The sequence below is a fragment of the Dendrobates tinctorius genome, unplaced genomic scaffold, assembly GCF_039654945.1.
Source record: "Dendrobates tinctorius isolate UK_male_01 unplaced genomic scaffold, ASM3965494v1 ptg000086l, whole genome shotgun sequence".
NCBI classification, from domain to species: Eukaryota; Metazoa; Chordata; class Amphibia; order Anura; family Dendrobatidae; genus Dendrobates; species Dendrobates tinctorius.
The window spans coordinates 36,544,019-36,566,155 of record NW_027361754.1 but is presented as its reverse complement, the minus strand read 5'-3'; the positions used below and the strand labels follow the sequence as shown (position 1 = coordinate 36,566,155).

Sequence of the window (22,137 nt, the reverse complement as noted above, 5' to 3'; positions counted from 1 at the left end):
ACAGCATGCATGGTTATTGTCAAATGCTGTAAAACTGGCACAAAAGAGAATATACAATGCTGAGAATCCTATCAGAACCGAGCTTCCTGCTGGATGAACAGTCCTCACCTTTACGATCACTTCCCGGTGTATAGAACTGGTGGAAGACGTCACGGCTCTATTAACACTTTTATCACCAAATATTGCACCCTTGGTCTTTGTACCCATAGCCGGGCACCAAATTCATTTTTTTTTTGGAACCTATTGGGGAAAAGAGAGTTCAGAAGAATAAGGCTAGTTTCACACTAGTGTATTTTACATGCAATGCACAGAGCCGCTAAGCCCCGCCCCCTGCCCGCCCCATCCGGTCATCTCCTTCTACTATCGCACACGGCCGCATGCGATCTGCGCACCCTATCTTTAGCATAGGGTGCGCAGACCGTGCGCTGGCCATGCGCTAGTAGGATTTTTGCGTGCGCTGCGCACTTTTGAAGGTGCGCCGAGCGCGCCAAAATGCAACATGGTGCGTACGGCCCACACCGGCGCACCTTCAAAAGTGCGAAGCGCATGCAAAAATCCTACTAGCGCACGGCCAGCGCACGGTCTGCACACCCTATGCTAAAGATAGGGTGCGCAGATCGCATGCTGCCGTGTGCGATAGTAGGAGGAGATGACCGGATGGGGCGGGCAGGGGGCGGGGCTTAGCGGCGCCGTGTACTGCATGTAAAATACGCTAGTGTGAAACTAGCCTAAGGCCCGATAATCCTCATCCAATTCAACCCACATATGTGGTGCCATTTCTCATTATTACACATAACTAAATTTATTTACATCTATGGTTGAATTTCTTTGCCTGAGTAGGATTATACTTTTCTGCATCAGGACATGCTTCTGTATTGGGATTTGCTATTCACAGGCATATGAAAAATACTGATAAGTTTGTACACTGATTTGCATTTATGCCTTAAAAATGTTATTTTCTTCGGTGATATTTTCATATTTTATAGGCTTTTTGAAAGTCTCATCAAATGTGTAACGTTAAAGGATGGAAGAGCAAGTATGGCAATGGATATATTATGCAGCTTAACACAGGAGGAAAGGTAATGCGCGTTTCTTTTTTTTTTGCTTACTTACTGTATTCTAACACATTGCTGAAATGTTTCAAAGGATGTATCATTTTGTGATTTTTATGTAAGTAAGTGAATGTTTTTTGTGGTGTTTTTGCTTTTTATTACTGTGCATCCTCAGTTGCTTAGTATTTCTTCCAAATTTTCTGCATTTGAGTTTTGTGCCTTATTTTTCTGTCTTCAATCAATCTTATTTTAACACTACACTAATTACATTTATTATTATTGACCCAATTGCTTAGGCCACGTTCACATGATCAGTATTCGGTCAGTATTTTACATCAGTATTTGTAAGTCAAAACCAGGAGTGGGTGAAAAATACAAAAGAGGTGCATGTGTTTCTATTAGGCCGGGGTCACACTAACCGACGCAAAATACGGTCCGTAGTTTACATGCGTAATACGGATGAATGACCCCTAAATAGTGCTCCGTAGGTCATCCGTAAGCAAGGTGAGGTTGCGTATTTTGCGCATGTCTGCATCCATATGTAATCCGTATGTAATCCGTATGTAATCCGTATGTAATCCTTATGGTGAGATTTTCTCGCAGGCTTGCAAAATGGACATATAATGGAGCCCTATGACAGGGTTTCTATCAAAAACGAAGTAATAGATATAGACACATAGAATGCATATATATATATATATATATATATATGTATATATATATACACAAGTCATTGAGACAAACATATATATATATATATATTTATATTTCACAGAGTTCTTCATAGCAGAATATCCGCTAATTAAAATGCAGTCTTCTATCAAATCATTCCCCAACCCGACATGAAATGACACATGGTTTACATTCAGTAAAGCATTTCATTTCATGTTTTTTTATATGTCCCTGACTAATAATTAGATGAGGGTTTGTGTGCAAAATTTGGGAGTTGTAATTGTTATTTTAAGGGGTTAATTCGTTGTTAAAAAATGTGTGGGCTTCCCATTGCCCTGTAGCGGTGGTGAATGGGTTAATCTAACAAAGGGTTAATGTCATCTTACAATCGAATGGTGACATTAACCCTTTGTTAGATTAACCCACTGTCAGTGTGTGTTTACTGTATAGCGCACTGAATTGCCGGCTTTGCTAAAAGACACCGGGTGCGTATTTCTCGCAAGTCACATGTGTGGTCCGTGTGTAATGAGTATTTTTAGCGCACCCATAGGCTTGCATTGGCGTATTACGGGCGTAGTACGCTGACAATCACAGCATGCTGCGATTGGCATGGACCGTAGAATACGCCCGAGAAATATACGGCTGTTGGGAACAAACCCATAGAGAATCATTGGTCCGTGTGTAATGCATGCTTTTAACACCTCTCACTCGTCCGTATTCCTCGGCAGTGTGACCCCGGCCTTATACTTTTCCTCTGGTTGTTTCACTCCTGGTTTTGGCTTACAAATACTGATGTAAAATACTGACCAAACTCTGAACGTGTGAACGCGGCCTTATGCTAAGCATAAGGAAGTATGGATAAAAAAAGGAAATTTGATCCAGTTCAAAATCACTGGGAGCACATTTGTTCCATAAAATGGAGTTCATTTATATTAAAGATTTCAAGCCAGGATAAAATCACCAGTGTACTATATATGACTGTAGAAAGAGCAGAGGGGAGAGGCTCCTGCTGCAGCTAGTTGTCTTACGACCTCAACCAGGATAGAAAAAGAGGACATGATTTCTTACAAAATGTTTTTATATATATCTTTCAACTTTACGGTATGTTCACTTGCACCATTTTAGCTGGGGATTTTTCTGGATTAAAACCCAGACTGTTAGCAGAAATAATGCTGCATACAGTACGTGCATTTTTTTCTACGTGTTTATCCACCTTTATTTCAGAGCTTTTATTTGCGTTTTTTATTTCCCATTCATTTAAAAAAACGCTGATTGAATTCATAAGCTGCGGATTTCAAAAAACACCCAGCAGTTCAACCAAAAAAAATCAGAAAAAAACATGAAAAAACGCGTGTGTGAATGAGATTTTTGAAAGTATAAAAAAATTGCAATTCCACTTTAATTTTAATATATGACAGAAAATGCAAAAAAATAAATAAAATAATTCTGCATACGGCGCTATTCTTTCTGCCAAAAATATCCTAAAGCCTGAAGGAACGCCTCACAATAAGGCCGGGATCACACATGCAAGAAACTCGGACAAGTCTCGCACGTCAACACCCGGCACTGCCGCCGGCACTCGGGAGCAGAGCGTGCAGCTGCATGTATTGCTATGCGGCCGCACGCTCTGCTCTCAAGTGCCGGCGGCAGTGCCGGGTGTTGACGTGTGAGACTTGTCCGAGTATCTCGTATGTGTGATCCCGGCCTAAGGAACAGAGTGTCACTTAGATATTTTATTTTCTACATTTCGCCTTCCTTTCTTCTCGCTCTTGACTTTCCACCCAATTAATGAGACCTGTCGGCCATTGTGCTTTGTGTAGGAGAGACCTGAGAGCAGTTTTACAACCGTCAGTCTCAATTTCTTAATGCGAAAACTTTTTTATTCATGTTTTAAAGACAATAATTTGGGCTTGTAGTGAGGTGATAATGGCACTGATGGGAAGCAGAAGGTATGGATCCTTTTATCCGACTGAGAGCAAACGTGTGTTCACTGGTACAAGCCCGAACTCGGGGACGGACGATTCTCTGCATGTTACAGTGTCGGATCGGCGCCATCTTCATCGTTCTTTCTCAGACTGTCTTTCTTCTTATTGTATTGCAGGTTGAGATCTCATTTCAGGACCAATTTTACATCAGGAATATTGCCCTCATTTACTTATTTATTGGTAAGAAGAGCTTTTTTTGTTAATTGAAATGTGTTATCAGAAAATAACCCATTGCTTAAGTTGTGTTTTTACATTATATTTTCTGATTTTTTGATGCATTTGCTCACATGAATATTTATAAAAAAAAAATCTTGCACTTGGACCTTAGACTCACTGAGACCCCATTTATTTGTATAAAAGTATCTGAGCACACTCTATTCTATAGGTAAAGGTCATTATGAAGCGAAGGAGCGAGGTGAGCAATAACATCACCTAGTCTGAATGGTGGATCCTGTGTTATAAACTGTATATAGAAGTGTTACCAGTCATTGTAAAGGAGGAGGAGAAGGTGAGCTGTGACATCACCTAATTTGAATGGTGGATCCTGTGTTATCTACTGTATATAGAGCTGTTATCAGTCATTGCACAGGAGGAGGTGAGCTGTGACATCATCTATTGTGAATGGTGGATCCTGTGTTATCTACTGTATATAGAGGTGTTATCAGTCATTGTACAGGAGGAGGTGAGCTGTGACATCATCTATTGTGAATGGTGGATCCTGTGTTATCTACTGTATATAGAGGTGTTATCAGTCATTGTACAGGAGGAGGTGAGCTGTGACATCACCTATTGTGAATGGTGGATCCTGTGTACCTACTATATACAGAGCGGTTATTAATCATTGTACAGGAGGAGGTGGGCTGTTACATCACCTATTATGAATGGTGGATCCTGTGTTATCTACTGTATATAGAGGTGTTATCGGTCATTGTACAGGAGGAGGTGAGTTGTGACATCACCTACTGTGAATAGTGGATCCTGTGTTACCTACTATTTATAGAGGTGTTATGTCATTGTACAGGAGGAGGAGGTGAGCTGTGATATCACCTACTGTGAATAGTGGATCTTGTGTTATCTACAGTATATAGAGATGTTATCAGTCATTGTACATGACACGTATGGCACCATCCTTGGATAAATGCAGACGTTTTTCATTTAATTATATGGTGTTGCTGGTGAACTGTACACGCTGTATAGGAAACCTGACTATTTTCTTATTCTACAGAAGAATCTGAATTTAGTTGAAGTAAATATGGAAGACTGTCTCCAATGTCTTACTGTAATGGGACATCTCACTGAAGATGGTGCCATTAGGAGGCAGATGGCAGGCTCATTGCAGTTCTGGGACTCCTGTCTATTGGCTATAGTAAGTGACCCATCAATTACCAGATCCTCGGAGACATTTATATCTGCCTCTACAAGTTCATGACTGTACTGCAATAACTCTATGTGCATTAGATCAGAAACCCCAACTGTCACATTATATGTCTCCATAGGATGAGCGCAATTCACCTTCTTTAAGAGAGGGATGCAGAAACATTTTGGCCACAATACTTGGACTCATGTTTAATTTATCACTTGAAACAAATTCGGAAATCAAGGTAAGACAAGGATTAACATGCTATCCAGTGATGAGAGGAAATTGCCAGATTTCTGGATTTCCCAGGGCAGCCCCATTGTTCGCTGCACGTCATCCGCTCCCCAGGACCTCATCTTTCAGCTGTCATGCCCATTATTTGCCTGATCGTAGTGATAGATGTTTGGAGAAGTGAGCGATGAGGTGATTATTATGTTTTTTTTTTGCTTTTTGCAGTCACGGTAACCGCATTTTTGCAAATTTCGGGAATTTCGTCTAAGGCTGTGTGCCCATGATGCGATTTTTAAGCGTTTTTGCGGCGATTTTCAAAATCGCAAAAACGCTTAAAAATCGTGTACAGAACGCCCCCATGCATTCCTATGGCATTCTGCACATGCTGTGCTAATGCTGCGCTTTTTTCCGCGGCGGAAATGCATCGCGGAAAAAATCGCAGCATGGTCATTCTTTTGTGCAGAATCACAAAGAATTGCCGCGATTCCGCACCCATAGGAATGCATGAGAATCGCTTACTTCCCGCATGTGGCTATGCCCACCATGCAGGAAGTTAAGCGTCTCATGTGCGGTTGGTACCCACAGTGTGGAGGAGAGGAGACTGTCCTCCAGGCCCTGGGTACCATACCCCTGTAAAAAAAAGAATAAAAAATAAAAAATCGGGGTATATTTACCTTCCGACGTCCCGCGCTGCATTCCCGGCCTAAGCGTTCCCAGTAATGCCTTGCGGCAAGGTCCTGTGATGACGTAGTCTCGCGTGACTCTATCGGTCTCGTGAGATCGCTATAGTAACGCGAGACCAACGTCATCACAGGTCTCGCAAGGCATTACTGGGAACGCTGTGGCCCGGGATGGCAGCGCGGGACGTCGGAAGGTAAATATTCCCAAATTTTTAATTTTTTTATCAGTTTTAACATTCTATCTTTTACTATTGATGCCGCATAGGCAGCCTCAATAGTAAAAAGCTGCTCACACTTGTCAAACACTATGTTTGACGAGTGTGACCAACCTGTCAATCACTTTCCAAGCGATGCTTCAAATTGCTTGGAAAGTGCTTGAGAAAATCGCAGCAAAATCGCGAACAGAATCGCGGTGAAATCGCGGTGAAATCGCGCGGAAAAAAACGCGCGATTTCTGGGAAGGAGTCCGGTTTTTACTGTGCGTTTTAAAACGCTACGTGGGCCCATAGCCTAAAGCTCTATTTTGTGTGGATTGATCCTCTCATCTCTAATGTTATCCCTTCAATACTAATGGTTTAATAATTAATTTTTACATGAAGAGGAAATAACCAGAGATGAGCAAATCTCCTGAAATCCCTTTCAGACATTTTCTCTTGACTCAATTTCGGTCCAAATATATTCAGTTCAAATCGAAATTTCCTCGATTACCAAAAAGAAGTTTATTTTTTTTAGGCCTTTCCAGGCCCCCAAAGCATAATAAATGGAGGGGATGAACCGATTCTGTACTCGCGCTCTCTACGCTTTGGATCTTCTTGTGTTGACTAGATCTCATGTCTATACGCGGTGTAGAAATCATGTCAGTGACATAAACAATGTGTTTTGCCTCCTGTGACCACATGACGCCAAGTCAGAAGATGTGGTTGTTCTTAGTAGGAGCATGACTGAAGAAAACATTTTTTTCATTTGTCATACATATTTGTGCTCAAGTGTCAATTACATGTTCTCTATCTAAGAAGTGTCCTACGGTACATGTTTCTCAACTCTCACCTGTGCTCTTCAGTGATGGCTTTATTGGTCTCCTGGATAGACACTGGACTAATCAGAGGGTTTTTTGGAGCATTTGCTGCATTGAGCTGGGACACTTAACAGCTTGACATTATTTTAGGGAGTCGTAACTAAATTTGACTTTTATATAGGTATTCTCACTACTGATTCCTTTTTTAGGAGCGAGGAGTTGATATCAGTAAAAGATGTTTGTCTCTGCTTAGTCATAAAGATGGAATCATTGCTACCGTAAGTATTATTCATTTATCAGTAAGACAAGTTGGCGTGACAGCGATATGGTGGTGAGCTGAAATGCAAACCTGATGGATATCAACACTAGGAATAGCACTATTTTTGACCATTTCAGGATTTCTATGTTTCTTGTTTCACTAGTTTTCATCTGTGAAAGATCTATTTCCAATTTTCAGTTCTCTCCGAGCTGGTGTGCAGAGACTATCTGCTATGATGTATCCCATACACAGTACATACAGACATAAAGGATTCCTGCTCTCTTCTCCCTGTGTAGAATGTGTTTAGGAGCAACAGCAGCATGGAGGACATTGTACAGCAGTACTAAGCAGTGTAGCTGTAAATCCAGCACTAGGAAGAGTTAAAAAAAATTACTAGAAAGGAACTCTCTGTTGTATGTCTTTATGCCTCTCTTCCACTCTGCTTCCATCTCTCTCTTCTCCATAGACATAAACAGTTTAATCTGATCCTTCTGTGAATTGGCAGCCCACTTTGTTTTTAGTATCATGGATTTTCGCTCTTTTCAGAGGGAATGATGAATTCAGGATGCAGTGGGGGAGTAAAGGAGTGCTAAAAGATGTGTTTCATATGTGGAGAAAGAAGCATATTGCATAGTTAAGATATCTTTTAAAGTTACAGACAATTTTGTGTTTTCCATGAAAACTCTTACTTTTATTAATCAAATGAGTTGCCAGTAGGGATGAGCGAGTAGTGAAGTATTCGGACTCGCTATACTCGTACTGAGTATACCATAATATTCGGGTATTCGGTACGAGTAGCGAGTCCAATGATCGTCAATGGAAAATGCGAGTAATTGTCTGCTGGACCCTACAAAGTGGTCTGGGGGCTGAGGAAAAGGCTAAAAAATGTGTAAATGTTAAAAAAATGTATGCTGTAAACAAATGTATATAACATGGGGGCACCTGGTCAGGGGCTGCATGAGTGGTTTTACACCACTGCTTCACTAGAATGTACAAACACTATTTGAAGTCCTGTGGTTTTTTGCCAGCAGAGCAGGACTCGTACGCCACTTACGCAGCACCAGTGATATATCAGAAGTGCTGTAAGAGCGAGTGATGATGGAGGCGATCTTTTGACAGCTAAGTGTGTAAGTGGTGTAAGGAGAGCAATCTATCCTAGGGGCTGTGTTATGGTTAACGCAGGAAGAAGTCACCCATTGTCATCTTCATCACAAGGGATTCACAATTATAAAGCTGGGACTACTGTCCTTGTTGTGCCACTTGCCAATGTGTAGGCATAGCCATAGTGTAATTCAAAACATTAGCCCTAGGGGCTGTATCATGGTTGATGAGGGAAGCAAGACAAGTCTGAAGAGCCAAACAATTATGACATAGCTAGGACTACTAGCATAGAGGTTGCAGTGCCCAGTGTCCAGGCATAGCCATAGTGTCTCCAAAAATTAGCCCAAGGGGCTGTAACATAGTTGATGAAGGAAGCAAGATAGGTCTGAAGGGCCAAACAATTATGATGAAGCTAGAACTACTAGTATAGAGGTTGCAGTGCCCAGTGTCCAGGCATAGCCATAGTGTCTCCAAAAATTTGCCCAAGGGGCTGTATCATATTTGATGAAGGAAGCAAGACAGGTCTGAAGGGCCAAACAATTATGATGAAGCTAGAACTACTAGTATAGAGGTTGCAGTGCCCAGTGTCCAGGCATAGCCATAGTATCTCCAAAAATTAGCCCAAGGGGCTGTATCATAGTTGATGAAGGAAGCAACACAGGTCTGAAGGGCCAAACAATTATGATGAAGCTAGGACTACAAGCATAGAGGTGGCAGTGCCCAGTGTCCAGGCATAGCCATAGTGTCTCCAAAAATTAGCCCAAGGGGCATGATACCATGGTTGATGAAGGAAGAAGGGTCTCATTCTCATCACAAGTGGCTCGGATGCAAAATATTAATTAACGTAACATTGTTTTTAGCTTATTGGCCATGAGGTACATGTGTCAGAAGCAGGTTTTCAAAACATGTGTAAGAAGAAGAAAAGGAGCTTGTATGGGAAGGGATGATGTGATCACCAAGTTAAAAAAAAATAATGTTTTGGTTGACTTTAGGTTGGGATACTGTCATCTGGAGGGCTTAAATACTGTTGCAAAATCCTGTACTTTTTAAATTTTAGCAGCGTCAGCCTGTCTCCATTCTCTGTAGTCAACCGTGTGCGTGTATCTGTGATGATTGCCCAAGCAGCACTGAAAACATGCTCTGACATCACATTAGCAGCAGGGCAGGCCAGCAGCTCCAAGGCATAGAAGGAGAGGTCGGGCCAACTATGCAGCTTAAACGGTGTAGAAGCGTCAGGAAGGACGCAGGTATGGTCACTTAGATAGTAGTTGACCATCTTGTTCACCTTCTCCTTCCTTGACATTGCTACTGTTTTAGCTAGTCCTTGGTGATGAGCCGGTTTATTGAAGATGGCCCAGTTTGTGGACATTTTACCACCACCTCTTTTGGACCTGATTGGCATATCTCTCCCGATTAATGCATGATGTAGCACAGAGCTGGTATCTCTGCTAGCAGTGGTGTCTGAGGGTGCTGTTGCCATCAAATGATCGACAACGGCCTTCTTGAAGGATTCCATTGTGAAACCTCTTGGTGACTGCAACAGTAGCGAAGGAAATTTGTCCTTATACCGTGGGTCTAGAAAGGTGGCCAACCAGTATAGGTTGCTATTGAAAATGTGGATTACGCGAGTGTCTTGGCACAGACAGTCAGATATGAAGTGTGCCATGTGTGCCAAGCTGCAAAGAAGCAAATGTTCTGTGACCCCTGAAGGAGGAACAATACCCATCCTCTCCTCACACTGATTCTCCTCCTCCACCTCCTCCTCTCTAGCCCACCCATGCTGGACAGACATGAAGCTGGGGTTGGGATTCCCCTCTGTAGCATGAGGTGTCCCCTCTGTACCACTGAAAAAGAAGTCCCCTCCCTCCTCATTTTCATCATCATCTTCATCCCCCAATGTTACCTGATGATATTGGCTGGGCTGGGTAGGATCACCCATTGTGAGATCTTGCTCCATACCCAGCTGCTGGGCACGCAAAGATTCCATTTTTTGATTCTGCAGCGATTTTTTATGCAGACATAGCATAGGGATGGTTACGCTAATAATAGCCTGATCACCGCTCACAAGCTTGGTGCAGTACTCAAAGTTATCAAGCACCTCACAAATATCAGCGATCCACACTCACTCGACAGTTGTCATGTGTCTTGGCTGAGTCTCAGTGTGACGGGCATGTTTAAGCTGGTATTCAGAAAGTGCCCTCTGCTGCTCACTTACCCTTGCCAACATATTATATGTTGACTTCCGCCGTGTTGGCAGGTCGCAAATGAGTCTGTGGTTTGGCAAATTAAATTGCTTTTAAAGCGCTGCAAGACCGGCAACAGCGGTTGAGGAGTGGCAGAAATGGGCACAGATACGGTGCACCTTCTCAAGTAGGCATGGTAAGTCAAGGTATGTTTTTAGAAATTTCTGCACCACTAGGTTCAGCACGTGAGCCATGCATGACACGTGTACCAGCTTCCCCAGCTTTAAAGCTGCCACCAGGTCACGCCCATTGTCCCAGACAACCAGACCAGATTGGAGTTACAGTGGGGAGAGCCACTGATCGGTCTGTTGTTTTATTCCTTGCCACAGCTCTGCTGCAGTGTGTGGTGTTTCACCTAAGCAGATCAGCTTCAGCAGAGCGTTTTGCCGCTTTGCCGATGCGCTGATGCACAGCTCCCAACTTGGGAGTGATGTGGAGGGTAATTCAGCATAGGATGACAAGGTGGAGGAGGAGGAAGAGGGGAGACTGGACGTATATAGTGAGAGCACGCTTTAGATTGTTTAAGACGTGCTGGTGTAATGCGGGGACGGCACACCGGGAAAAATAGTGCCGGCTGGGAACCGAGTATCGTGGGGCAGCCACAGCGAAAAGATCACGGAAAGACTGTGTCCCCACCAGCCTAAACGGCAACATCTCCACTGCTAGCAACTTGGCAATGTGTGCGTTCAGTATTTGTGCTTGTGGGTGTGTGGCATGGTATTTACGCCTCCTTTCATATATCTGGGGCGCGGACAATTGGACGCTTTCCTGGGACAAACAAGTGGATGAGCTTGTTGTGGCCTGTGTTGGTGCAACCGCAGCTTGTGAGCAAGAGGTATGATGATCACCTGCTTCCTGCCCAGCAGATTGGAAAGGACGTATCACAGGCGACATGGCAGTGGTTTGACCCACAGTCACAGACACTGATTTGGTACCCTGTTGTTCAGTCCACTGACTAGGGTGCTTGACTGCCATGTGTTTCCGCATACTGGTTGTGCTTTGGTTGCCTTTGCCCTGGCCTCTGCTCAGCTGACAAGATTTGGTTCAGAAGGACTATCGGAAAAAAATTCCAGACAGCGGCTGAACGCACCCTTGCCTTGACTTGAGGCACAAAGGGATTGCTCTTGGCAACAGTTGACACACTTCGCACTCTGCTCAAACCAGTAGCCCTTGGTGCCTTTGTTGGTGCTACGTATCCACCTTCATCCTCTATGCTGCTGTGCTGGCTATGTGTACCAACGGCCCAGGTCGGATCGGTGGTCTCATCATCGACCACCTCGTCGTCCATGTCATCCTCCTTCTGTGTTGATATTGGCGACTGGCCAGATGGCAACTGTGTGTCATCACCATCAGCCTCCACCTCTTCACCTGGTATATCACGTGGGTGAAAGTGGCTTTCTTCTGGCCGTGGGGTTTCAAATATTTGGCCATCATCAACAGACGATACCCCCTCACGTTCCTCTTCAATGTCGTGCGGTGAGAGGCTAGAGGCAATGCATGGAAATGGATCAAACAGATCCTCGGAGTGACCAAGGTTGGAGTTTCCTGTGACTCCGGACTGGGTGATGAAGTAGGAACAGGTTGAGAATAGGATGACCCAGCCTTATCTGTATATAAAGCTGACTGTAGAGCCACACACACTCAGCATACGCACATTCACTATAATATCCCACATCATCCTGTCAACCAGAGCTACCGGACAACAACCCCTATGTCATGATCCCAGTGCAGGTTTTGATCTGCACGTCAGGGGTAAATGTCTTGAGCTCAGTGCAGGCTTTAACCTGCACACCTGGGGTTAATTATTGTGGCCTCTCTTTGGTTCAGGCAGAGCTTTTTATTGCCCTGAGATACTCCAATCCCTGTCAGTTATACTTTTGCCTTTGGCCGAGTGTTGTGACCCATGTGTGCCTGTTCGTTGTCGTATAGCTTGCTTATATGGTTCTGATCCAGTTCTGTCCCCCGTTGTGAGTTTGCCTGTTGATTCTGTACTGTATATCTGCTTCTCTGGTTTCAGACTTCTTTGCTACGTCTTGACTATCCATTCTGTCTTGCCCTTTGGTAATTATCATGCTATCTCGTGCTTTGACCCCGGCCTGATCTGGTTTATTTCCCTGTCTATGCCTATTAGTAACTTTGTTCCGTAGTTACCATTCTAAGAGTTTTCCTGCAGCTCCTAACTCTCGGGAGTTTAGGCCACGCCCCCAGCAGTCACATGCTTCAGGTCCTGTGGGTCTGAAGCACGCATCTTCTCTGCTGCTGCCCGCTCCACAGGTATCTCTGAGCACAGGTTGTCTTACTCAGGACACGCGAATTGGCTCAGTGAGCAAGTGCAGTGCGGTGTTCCTGACACCGTAATATCCCACATCGTCCCATCAGCCAGAGCCACTGGACTACTACTCCTAATATCCCACATCGTCCCGTCAGCCAGAGCCACCGGACTACTACCCCTAATATCCCACATCCTGTCAGCCAGAGCCACCGGACTACTACCCCTAATATTCCACATTATCCCGTCAGCCAGAGCCACCGGACTACTACCTCTAATATCCCACATCGTCCCGTCAGCCTGGGGTCTGAACCAGAGTGATAAATGGAACGGTCGTAACTTCCATACCATGGATCCCTTTAAGAGAGGCCTGGTGTCAGAACCAGAGCGCTGAGTGGATTTGCCCTGACTTCCATACCAATGATCCCTTTAATAGAAGCCTGGGGTGAGAATCAGAGCGCTGAGGGATTTACCATAACTTCCATACAGGAGATCCCTTTAAGAGAGCCTGGGGTCAGTACCAGAGCATTTGAAGGCAATTGCTCTGACTTCCATACTGGGGATCCCTTTAAGAGAGCCTGGGGTCAGAACCAGAACGCTGAGTGGAATAGCCCTAACTTCCATACCGGGATCCCTTTAAGAGAGGCCTGGGGTCAGTACCAAAGCGCTGAGTGGAATTCCCCTAACTTCCATACCGGGGATCCCTTTAAGAGAGACCTGGCGTCAGAACCAGAGTGCTGAGTGGATTTGCCCTGACTTCCATACCAATAATCCCTTTAATACAGTGTTTCTCAACTCCAGTCCTCAAGACCCATGTTTTCAGGATTTCCTTAGTATTGCACAGGTGATGGAATTAATGCTTGAGCATGTGTTGAAATCACCTGTGCAATGCTAAGGATATCCTGAAAACTTGACCTGTTGGTGGGTCTTGAGGACTGGAGTTGAGAAACACTGCTTTAATAGAACCCTGGGGTCAGAATCAGAGCACTGAGGGATTTGCCCTAACTTCCATACAGGAGATCCCTTTAAGAGAGTCTGGGGTCAGTACCAGAGCATTTGAAGGCAATTGCCCTGACTTCCATACCGGAGATCCCTTTAAGAAAGGCCTGGGGTCAGTACCAAAGCGCAGACTGGATTTGCCCTAAATTCCATACCAATGATCCCTTTAAGAGAAACTGGGGTCAGAACCACAGAGCTGAGTGGAACGGTCCTAACTTCCATACCGGAGTTCCCTTTAAGAGAGGTCTGGGGTCAAAACAAAGCCCTGGATGGATTTGCTCTGACTTCCATACCAATGATCCCTTTAAGAGGGAAGATGTGCCTATATGATGGAGGATGTGTGATGTGTATATGGGCACAGGAGGGGGGGATTAATTTCTGTCATGTGCTCTGCGCTCCTTTTTGGGGGGCAGACAATGGCTGGGGAGCTTATGTTCCCAGGGATGCAAGATTTCTCCCACCATGTCAGTGTCTGCTGAGGTGTTGTCAAGTGGGAAAACTTGCTCATAGCAACCAATCATAGCTCAGCTTCTTTTGAACAGTTCTGTTGAAATGAAAGATGCTTCGTGATTGATTGGTTGGTGATACACACACACACGCACACATTCAGTTTTATATATAGAGATAATAATGTTATATAATATATAATTTACATTATTAATTTTTACTATTTATAAAGTTGTATTATCAATATTTTTATTAATAATATGTTGTAATTTATATATTGTTATTATTATTTTATAAAGTTATTATTTTATTAATAACAACTGTGATTTATTAATAGAAATAATATAATTTAATCACCTTTGCTATTAATAATATAATATAACATATACTATTATTTAAATTATTGTTAAAGTTATAGTATTATTATTATTAATGTTATGTTATTACTACTATTATTCTAAACGTTTTATTATTATTATTATTATAAAAGTTATTTTATTGTTAATAAAAAAATAAATAAAGAAATTAAACAAAATAATAATACGTTCTCATTTTATCATCTTCCTACAGAGAACAGTGGGTATTCTTAGCAGGGTTCTGCCACAATGCAGTGCAGCAGTAGAACTGTCAATCAAAGAAGGCATTATTAAAAAGCTCATCAAATTGCTTAAGGTAAGTCTAATTATCACTGATGGGAAGTACGATGTTGGGATGATGGAATCGTACTGTCACCACGAATATTGGGGATAGGTGTGATATCTTTAATCACCTGACTAATATGCCATCCATTGCAAGGAAGCTGTAGGGAATGATGGGGGATCTCCTATGATATGGGTAAATTGTAGATAATTGGATGTATTTCACGTTGAGTTTAGCTCTGGAAACAGTTCTCTGTCACACTGATAATTGCTTAATGAGGCAAGCTGCTAGGAGTGTGGTGTCATATGAGGTGGGCACATCGGGATGCCACCTGTCATTGCTGTTGGTAGACTGTTATAGAGTAATGGTACAGTGTGTCTTCCCCATCGCCTCCAGCAGATCAGTCTAAGAACTAATGGCTTTTATTGAATAACTGAACAGGCTATAACCTTAAATGTAAATGACAGTTTACTTACAGAAATCCATACTGGCAGCAGGGGAATACATTCTTACTTCTGAGGGACTGTTTTCTGGGGGCATCACTGTGTCCCAGGTTAAGCGAATTCTCCTGCTGTCTGAAATATTGGGGCAATGTTATTGCTTAATGAATGTTCAATTACATAGAAAACCCATCACCGCTGCATGCTGACCGATCTCAGCTCATATGCTATGTAGAAGACTATGGTTATGAGTAAATGGTGTGGAAACACATGCCTGATCACTGGGGGTCCCACCAAATGAACCACCTCTGATCACTAGGAGTCCTGAGTTCCCTGTTCCTCCTCACTACGTGACCAAAGTGAAGAGGAGTTTGAGTGCAGCTGTAAGAGGGTCAGGGCCTAACCCTTTAAATGTTGATGCTACTATTTACATGTACATAATTGCCATATTTGAATGTGTCGTATTTATGTATGTTTGTATTATATGTAAGCTGCATATAATGTTTATTGCTATATGTAAGCTAGGGACAGTGCAGTTAGGGAAAAGGCCATTAGATAGGGGCACTGACTACACTGCATAGAAAGGTTTAGTTGTAGGGCACTTAGAGGTTAATTGTAGGAGTGGTAGCTGGGGAATAAGCTAGACAGATTTCCTGGACATAGTCAGATGGGAGTAGACCCCTGGTGTGCTCAGGTGGCCTTGGGGCCTGAGCTGCTTAGCTATCACACAATGTTTACAAGTAGAATCCCAGCCATCCATTGAAAGGAGTGAAACTATAAAGGAAGAAGAGAAGAGTCAAGTGCATGGTATCCACAGCAACGTAGTGAAGAAGTTACAGAAGTAGTTTGGGAATAAAAGTAGTAGAGTGGGCCACAGCGAGTGCGCGGGCAGGATAACCAAAAAGGAGTGGACGACCTAGTAGATTATATTTCCGAGTCTGGTCTGAAGTCGGTTCCAGGGAGATATATCGAAGTGCCGTTTTCACCGGGCTGCTCATTCCATTATATCTTTGTGGCCTATTCCAGTGAAGTAGAAGAAGTTAGGGAAAGATGAAGATAATGCAGTGCTGGTACTGTGACAAGTGTGCTGGAAATGTTATGGATGTGCTGTGTCCTGTAGAGAATAAGTCCATTATGTTTAAAGTTGCTTTGGACTCTGCCTCCTGTCTTGTGAGTGGAAGGAAGAACAGGGGCACAGCAGGGAAGAAGCAGATGGCAGCACAGTGAGTATGGATTGTGCTGATATGACTACCACCCGACCGGTAGTTTACAAGTGGCGTAGTCGGCAGGATCTCACTGCCCCATATGGCGGTGAAACCGCAGAGGAGGAGAAGAAAGAAGATAAAGTGGAAGAGATTACAGTGACCCATAGGTTGAAGATTGTGACAATGAACAAATAATACTGGACGTGACTATTACACCGGATTTGACTAAAGAAGAACTGGAGAGCGACTTTGTGGATCCCAAGATGGCGACCACCAAGATGGAGAGCTGTGGCGCCAAGAAGGACTGTCCCTCTCTACAAGGTGTGCTTTGTGGGCATGACAGCATCTGGATGGCGCCAAACGTGAGCTGTCATCAATGTCGGGTCCGCCCCTGGAGGGAGTGGTATGTACAGATGAATGTTCACCCTTCCCCACCTAATGCACGAAAATGGGTGGGGAGGCCGAAAAGGGCCCTACCTTGGAGCGGGAGTGGCGCTGCAGAAAGTACTGAGTGCAGCTGTCCGGCGTCAGTAAGGCACGGGATGTCGGACATGATGTATCGGTGTGGCTGCAGAGGTATAGGTGAATGGAATGGTGGTGGCGGTGGGAAGAAGAATCCAGACGCCCCACTCGCAGTTGGGAAGATATGCAGGAGCACCTGGCACTTACCCTGAGGGAAGATCTCGGACAGATCATGGTGCCCGTTGTCAGAGACACCGCACTACACTTGCTCATAGAGCCAGTGCGCGTGTCCTGAGTACAGAAGCAGTGCTAAGAGTTACCTGGGGAGCAGGGCAGCAGAGGTGACAAAGCGTGCTTCAAGCTAATAGTGTCAGGGTCCAGTCAGTGCTGGACAGTAAAGAGGCACGGGACCTGCGGACACTGAAAATGAGCAAGCTTGCACAGGACCTATGGTCATGTGAATGGTCATGTGACTACAAGGGGGCGGGGCTTAGCTTCAGAGAAGCCAGAGAGCTCAGATTATGGCAAAGCAGAAGTCATGCACAGTACAGACCAGCGAGGTACAGGAGGGATAAACAGACGGGAGGTTAGACAAAGCAAAAGGTCATACACAAGATATCAGTACAGTACCAGGGAGGAGACAGAGCAGATAATCAGGGCCAAGCAGAGATCAAAGCCAAACAGACATAGGAGGTACCAGGCAGAATCCAAAGCGATATCCAGGGAACAGACCAAGTCATACACAGAGAATCAAGTAACCAGAACACAGCACTAACACACTCAGGGGTCACCACACAATGCCAAGGGCGAAAGTATAACTGACAGGGATGGGAGCGTCCTGAGGCATCAAGTGGAAAAACCGCCAGGATGCACGCCACTGAACTTACCTTGCTTTTCCCTTCAAGTGCCACTTGCATATTTCAGGGACTGTTCCGTGACCCCTCAAGGTAAGGGAACCCTGCTATGCTCTAGAACAGAGCTGAAGACGGTTCACAGGACCTGTTGAAAATTGTGTTTTTTTTGTTGCGCCTGTTGCGCCCCTTCTGCTGGATAGCAGGACTACATCTGGAAAGATGGACTGTTTCGAGATGTCGATTTGGAGCGTGTAAATACGTTGTGCTCCCTTCAAAGGAAGGGGGGGCACCTTTTTGTAAGAAGTTTTTTATATGGACACGTGCGTTGTCATACTAAAGACGTGTGGACATTGCTGTTGCAGATTTCTTCCTCATATTAAGAAAATGGACATAATTACTCTCCCTGTGTGGAGTTTCCTTGTAAAATAAAGAGAGTTTGATATGTTATGTTTAAAGTTGCTTTGGACTCTGCCTCCTGTCTTGTGAGTGGAAGGAAGAACGGGAGATACAGCAGGGAAGAAGTAGCTGGCAGCACAGCGAGTATGGATTGTTGTTATGAATGGGTCACCGAGTAGGATAGCAGGCCCAGGCTAAGCCACAGAAAACCAGAGAGGTTGGTAATTAAGCGGATGCAGACCCCTGATCCTGTCCACACAACTAGCAGTAGTCGTGGAGCGAAGCTACGATGATCCTAGGTGCCTCGGCACAGCCGGAGAGCTAACTAATCCTAAAGAAAGGGGATATCTAAACTGCCCCGGAGCAGACCCAAAAGGAATAGATAGCCCCCAAACATATATTGTCGGTGAGACAAGATGAAAACACAAACGCAGGCAGAAAAATCGACTGAGCAAACGATGGGGTCCACACTGACTAGACAGGACAGGAAAGGAAAGACACTGTCTGCAATCACTCAAAAAACCCTGCAAAAAGTCCAACACGTCTGATGCACAAAAACACTGAAGTCACACGATTTCGCACACACTATATCAGCACTCTGGTATATTCTGAAAGCAAAGCAAAAAGAGACCAATATAAAAGGGGACAAAACAAACTGGCACATGCAGTAACGTATGGCCGGTGATTCAGCACAGCCCCAGCCGGAGCTAGCTGACCCGCACAAAGCAGAGATAAACAAAACCAGATCAAATGCAAACAGAATAGCAAATGAACCACTTAGCTGAACATGCAGGGAAAGATTAGTAGACATCAGACCTCACGAGGCACAGGATGAAAATCACCAGAGGGGATAGAGGGAGTCAGCTGTCTTAAATCCCAATCAGAAACCCCAGATCTCCAATCGTCTTCCTTATTATCAGGCGGCAAGCCTCTGTCAATCACATCAGCTCCACTACCTCCAGTAACCACCAGAGGGAGCCAGAAAGAAAACTCTCAATCTGACCAGCTCCACTATCTTCAGTAATCACCAGAGGGAAGCCAGAGAGAGAATTCACAACAGTTTGTGCTGACATGACTACCACCCAGCCGGTAGTTTACAAGACTTGTAATAAACTGCAGGTACTGAGGATGTTGCCATGGATCCGAGACAGACCAAGAGTTAAAGGTTTATTTACAAGGATTTTCTCTCCACGCAGGGAGGAGCAGAAGGGGGTTAAATGGGACAGTGTAATACAGTAAAGCAACACAATGGAACTGAAGAGAGCAATAATACAGTTATGCAGGCGTTGAAATGGTTAAACTCAGAAAAATAGAACTTATCTGTCCGGGGAAAGTTTGATTGAAGGGGTCTACTCCCATGTTGGCACCGACAACAGCGGCGCTTGCAGTCTCTAGAGTCTCTTCTCCAAATGAAGTTGGGACCTCAGGGGTTAAAGCCTGGAGCAGGGAGACTCTGCAAACCTGAGTCTCCGATGCTTTCAGTCTCTGTATGATACCCTGACTGTCTCTCCACAGGAACGATGCTGCACACACTGGGAAGTCTCTCTGCCACACTCAAGGGCCCCAGCTTGTCACTGCGGTCTCCGGGACTGTGCTCTCGGGTCACTGTCTCTGCACTGTCAGGTGGGATGTTTCCTCTAGTCATGGAGGCTACCAGGTCCATGTACTCACATATGGCACTCTATACACCTCGTCCTTCGGTCTCTGTCTCTGGACAGGGGGTTCTCGTTCTCTTGGAGTGTGGTGCTGCAGCCTGGCCTCTTTCCCGCGTGCTCTGCTCTGCCTCTGGCGTGCTCTGCTCTGTGTCTGGTGCGCTCTGCTTTCGCGCCCTTTCCCTGCATAACTTCCTGTCTAGCACCTATCCTCTCATGTCACAGCCCCCACGGTCACATGGTTCAGTTGGTCCAGGCCCTAATGTCATCCCCCCGGCATCCCTGCTGTCTGGCTAGGTGGTTCCAGATACGGAGCAGGAAAGGTAACCTCTTTTAGGCTGTTCTTCCTCTTCACCCCTTACACAGCGGTGGTTGAGCACGCATCCTTCATTCAATGTCTGTGGGGCTAATGGAAAGAGCTGAGCTTCTTCCTGTCAGCTCCTTGAATGAAGAATATCACGTATGTTCAACTGTCCTCCAATGATGCCATTGCTGGTATTCCTCCATTGTTCTCTACTTTGCTGTGCCTGAAGTCTATACTGGCTATGAGAAAATAGAATCCAAGAAGTACTGAACAAAGACTAAAATTACCATCAACTACTGTACAGTTCACAGTTATATTATTTTCTATGCCGCCTGCCTAGGCAGTCATACCAATGCTGCATATGGCCAAGAAGTCATGGCTGTAGTACTGTACATATAAGAGAGGAGGCTCTGCAGCAACTATCAGAATGGTAAAGGTGCACAGAAGAGTAGCGGAATATTGCATTATGCTGCAACAATGACTTCGCATGGGAGATGCCGATAGGTAGGAAGAGGTGTTTAACTTTTTGGTCCGGTGGCCACAGATTACCGATGTGGCCACTGGACTGGAGTCCTGTGAAATTTTTTGCCCAAGTCTAGTGCAGGGTTTTGTATCTTTAGTAATTGGTGCATGTGGCTACTGTTTATTCTTATGGAGACAGTCCAACATGTACAAGAAGACTTATAGGTCCGGTAATGCTTCATTGGTGCACACTGATTCACATGTCCCCTTCCTTTGGCCATGACCTTGGTCTGTATCCACTGCACAGGAGCAGGAGTACCGCCATTGTCTTGTCGTCATCCCTGGCTCTCCTATGTTTATCCGGTCTGGGGAGAGGGCATAGTTTTGGCGTGACACACATATGATATCACGCCCTGCTGGATAATCAAAAGAAGAACCACGTAAGCTAACAGGCAGGAGGCCGTTCTCCGCCTCTTGTGCAGCCGCCACAGACAACTGTCATGGCCGATGGAATGGGTCGTGAGAATTGATTCACACCAAGTCTTCAAATAAGTTATCCTCCAGAAGAAAGCTGGTTATCTTGTGCCACTGATAGGAGGTAGCTTCCCTATAAGTCAATGTCAACCCATTCTGGTTATCTTGTGCCACTGATAGGAGGTAGCTTCCCTATAAGTCAATGTCAACCCATACTGGTTATCTTGTGCCACTGATAGGAGATAGTTTCCCTATAAGTCAATGTCAACCCATTTAGGAGCCTGGAGGAAGTACAAATACAAGATACAAAATGTTTCCATTAGAGGCACAGAAATAAAACTCTCTGTAGGACGGAATTAGCTTTAGAAACATAAGTCTTATTATCTCATTATACTGATCACGTTGCAGAATTTCATTCTTGGAGAGGAACGCAACCCCTTTCCATAAGTGCAATTACTAGTGCCTCAGCCTGCAAATCCAGGTAGAAAAATGTAGCTCTCCAAAGCCAAGTACCGTCGAAGGGAGAGCAATGCATGCGCCCATAGCTAAATCTTCAGCTCATAAATACATGTATTAGAAACAACATTATTATAGGTTGTATTTTTCACCAGAACACGGCAGAAATGTGTAATGGGAAATCTTCTCCTCTTTTCAACTCATTATTTAATAAACGTCTGAAGATTAATATTTCAGGACAATTTTTCTTAAGGTGAAAAGTACTGTAGCTATCTGTAATACGTGCAATGTCTTAATTATTTATATAGACTTTATTCCAGATTTGCGGTGGGATTTTTTTATTTGAGAACCAACATTTAGGTGCTCATGTAGACATGGTGGCTATACAGCAGTGTATGGAGGTCTTCTAGCCTGATAGTATATTATGCTGGCTCCATTGAGGACCTCATGTATAAATATAACACCTCCAGACACATTGGTGGA

The 22,137-nt window shown here is 44.4% G+C and overlaps 1 protein-coding gene across 1 annotated transcript in view; it reads left to right on the top strand.

Moving 5' to 3' along the window:
- Positions 1-22,137, top strand: part of TTC12 (tetratricopeptide repeat domain 12) — a 168,561-nt gene that overhangs the window by 106,473 nt on the left and 39,951 nt on the right. Inside the window, exons 14-19 of the mRNA XM_073585303.1 lie at positions 987-1,079; positions 3,826-3,889; positions 4,935-5,075; positions 5,206-5,310; positions 7,202-7,270; positions 14,881-14,982. Of these exons, the coding sequence (XP_073441404.1) occupies positions 987-1,079; positions 3,826-3,889; positions 4,935-5,075; positions 5,206-5,310; positions 7,202-7,270; positions 14,881-14,982 (574 nt within the window). The remainder of the gene's footprint in view (positions 1-986; positions 1,080-3,825; positions 3,890-4,934; positions 5,076-5,205; positions 5,311-7,201; positions 7,271-14,880; positions 14,983-22,137) is intronic.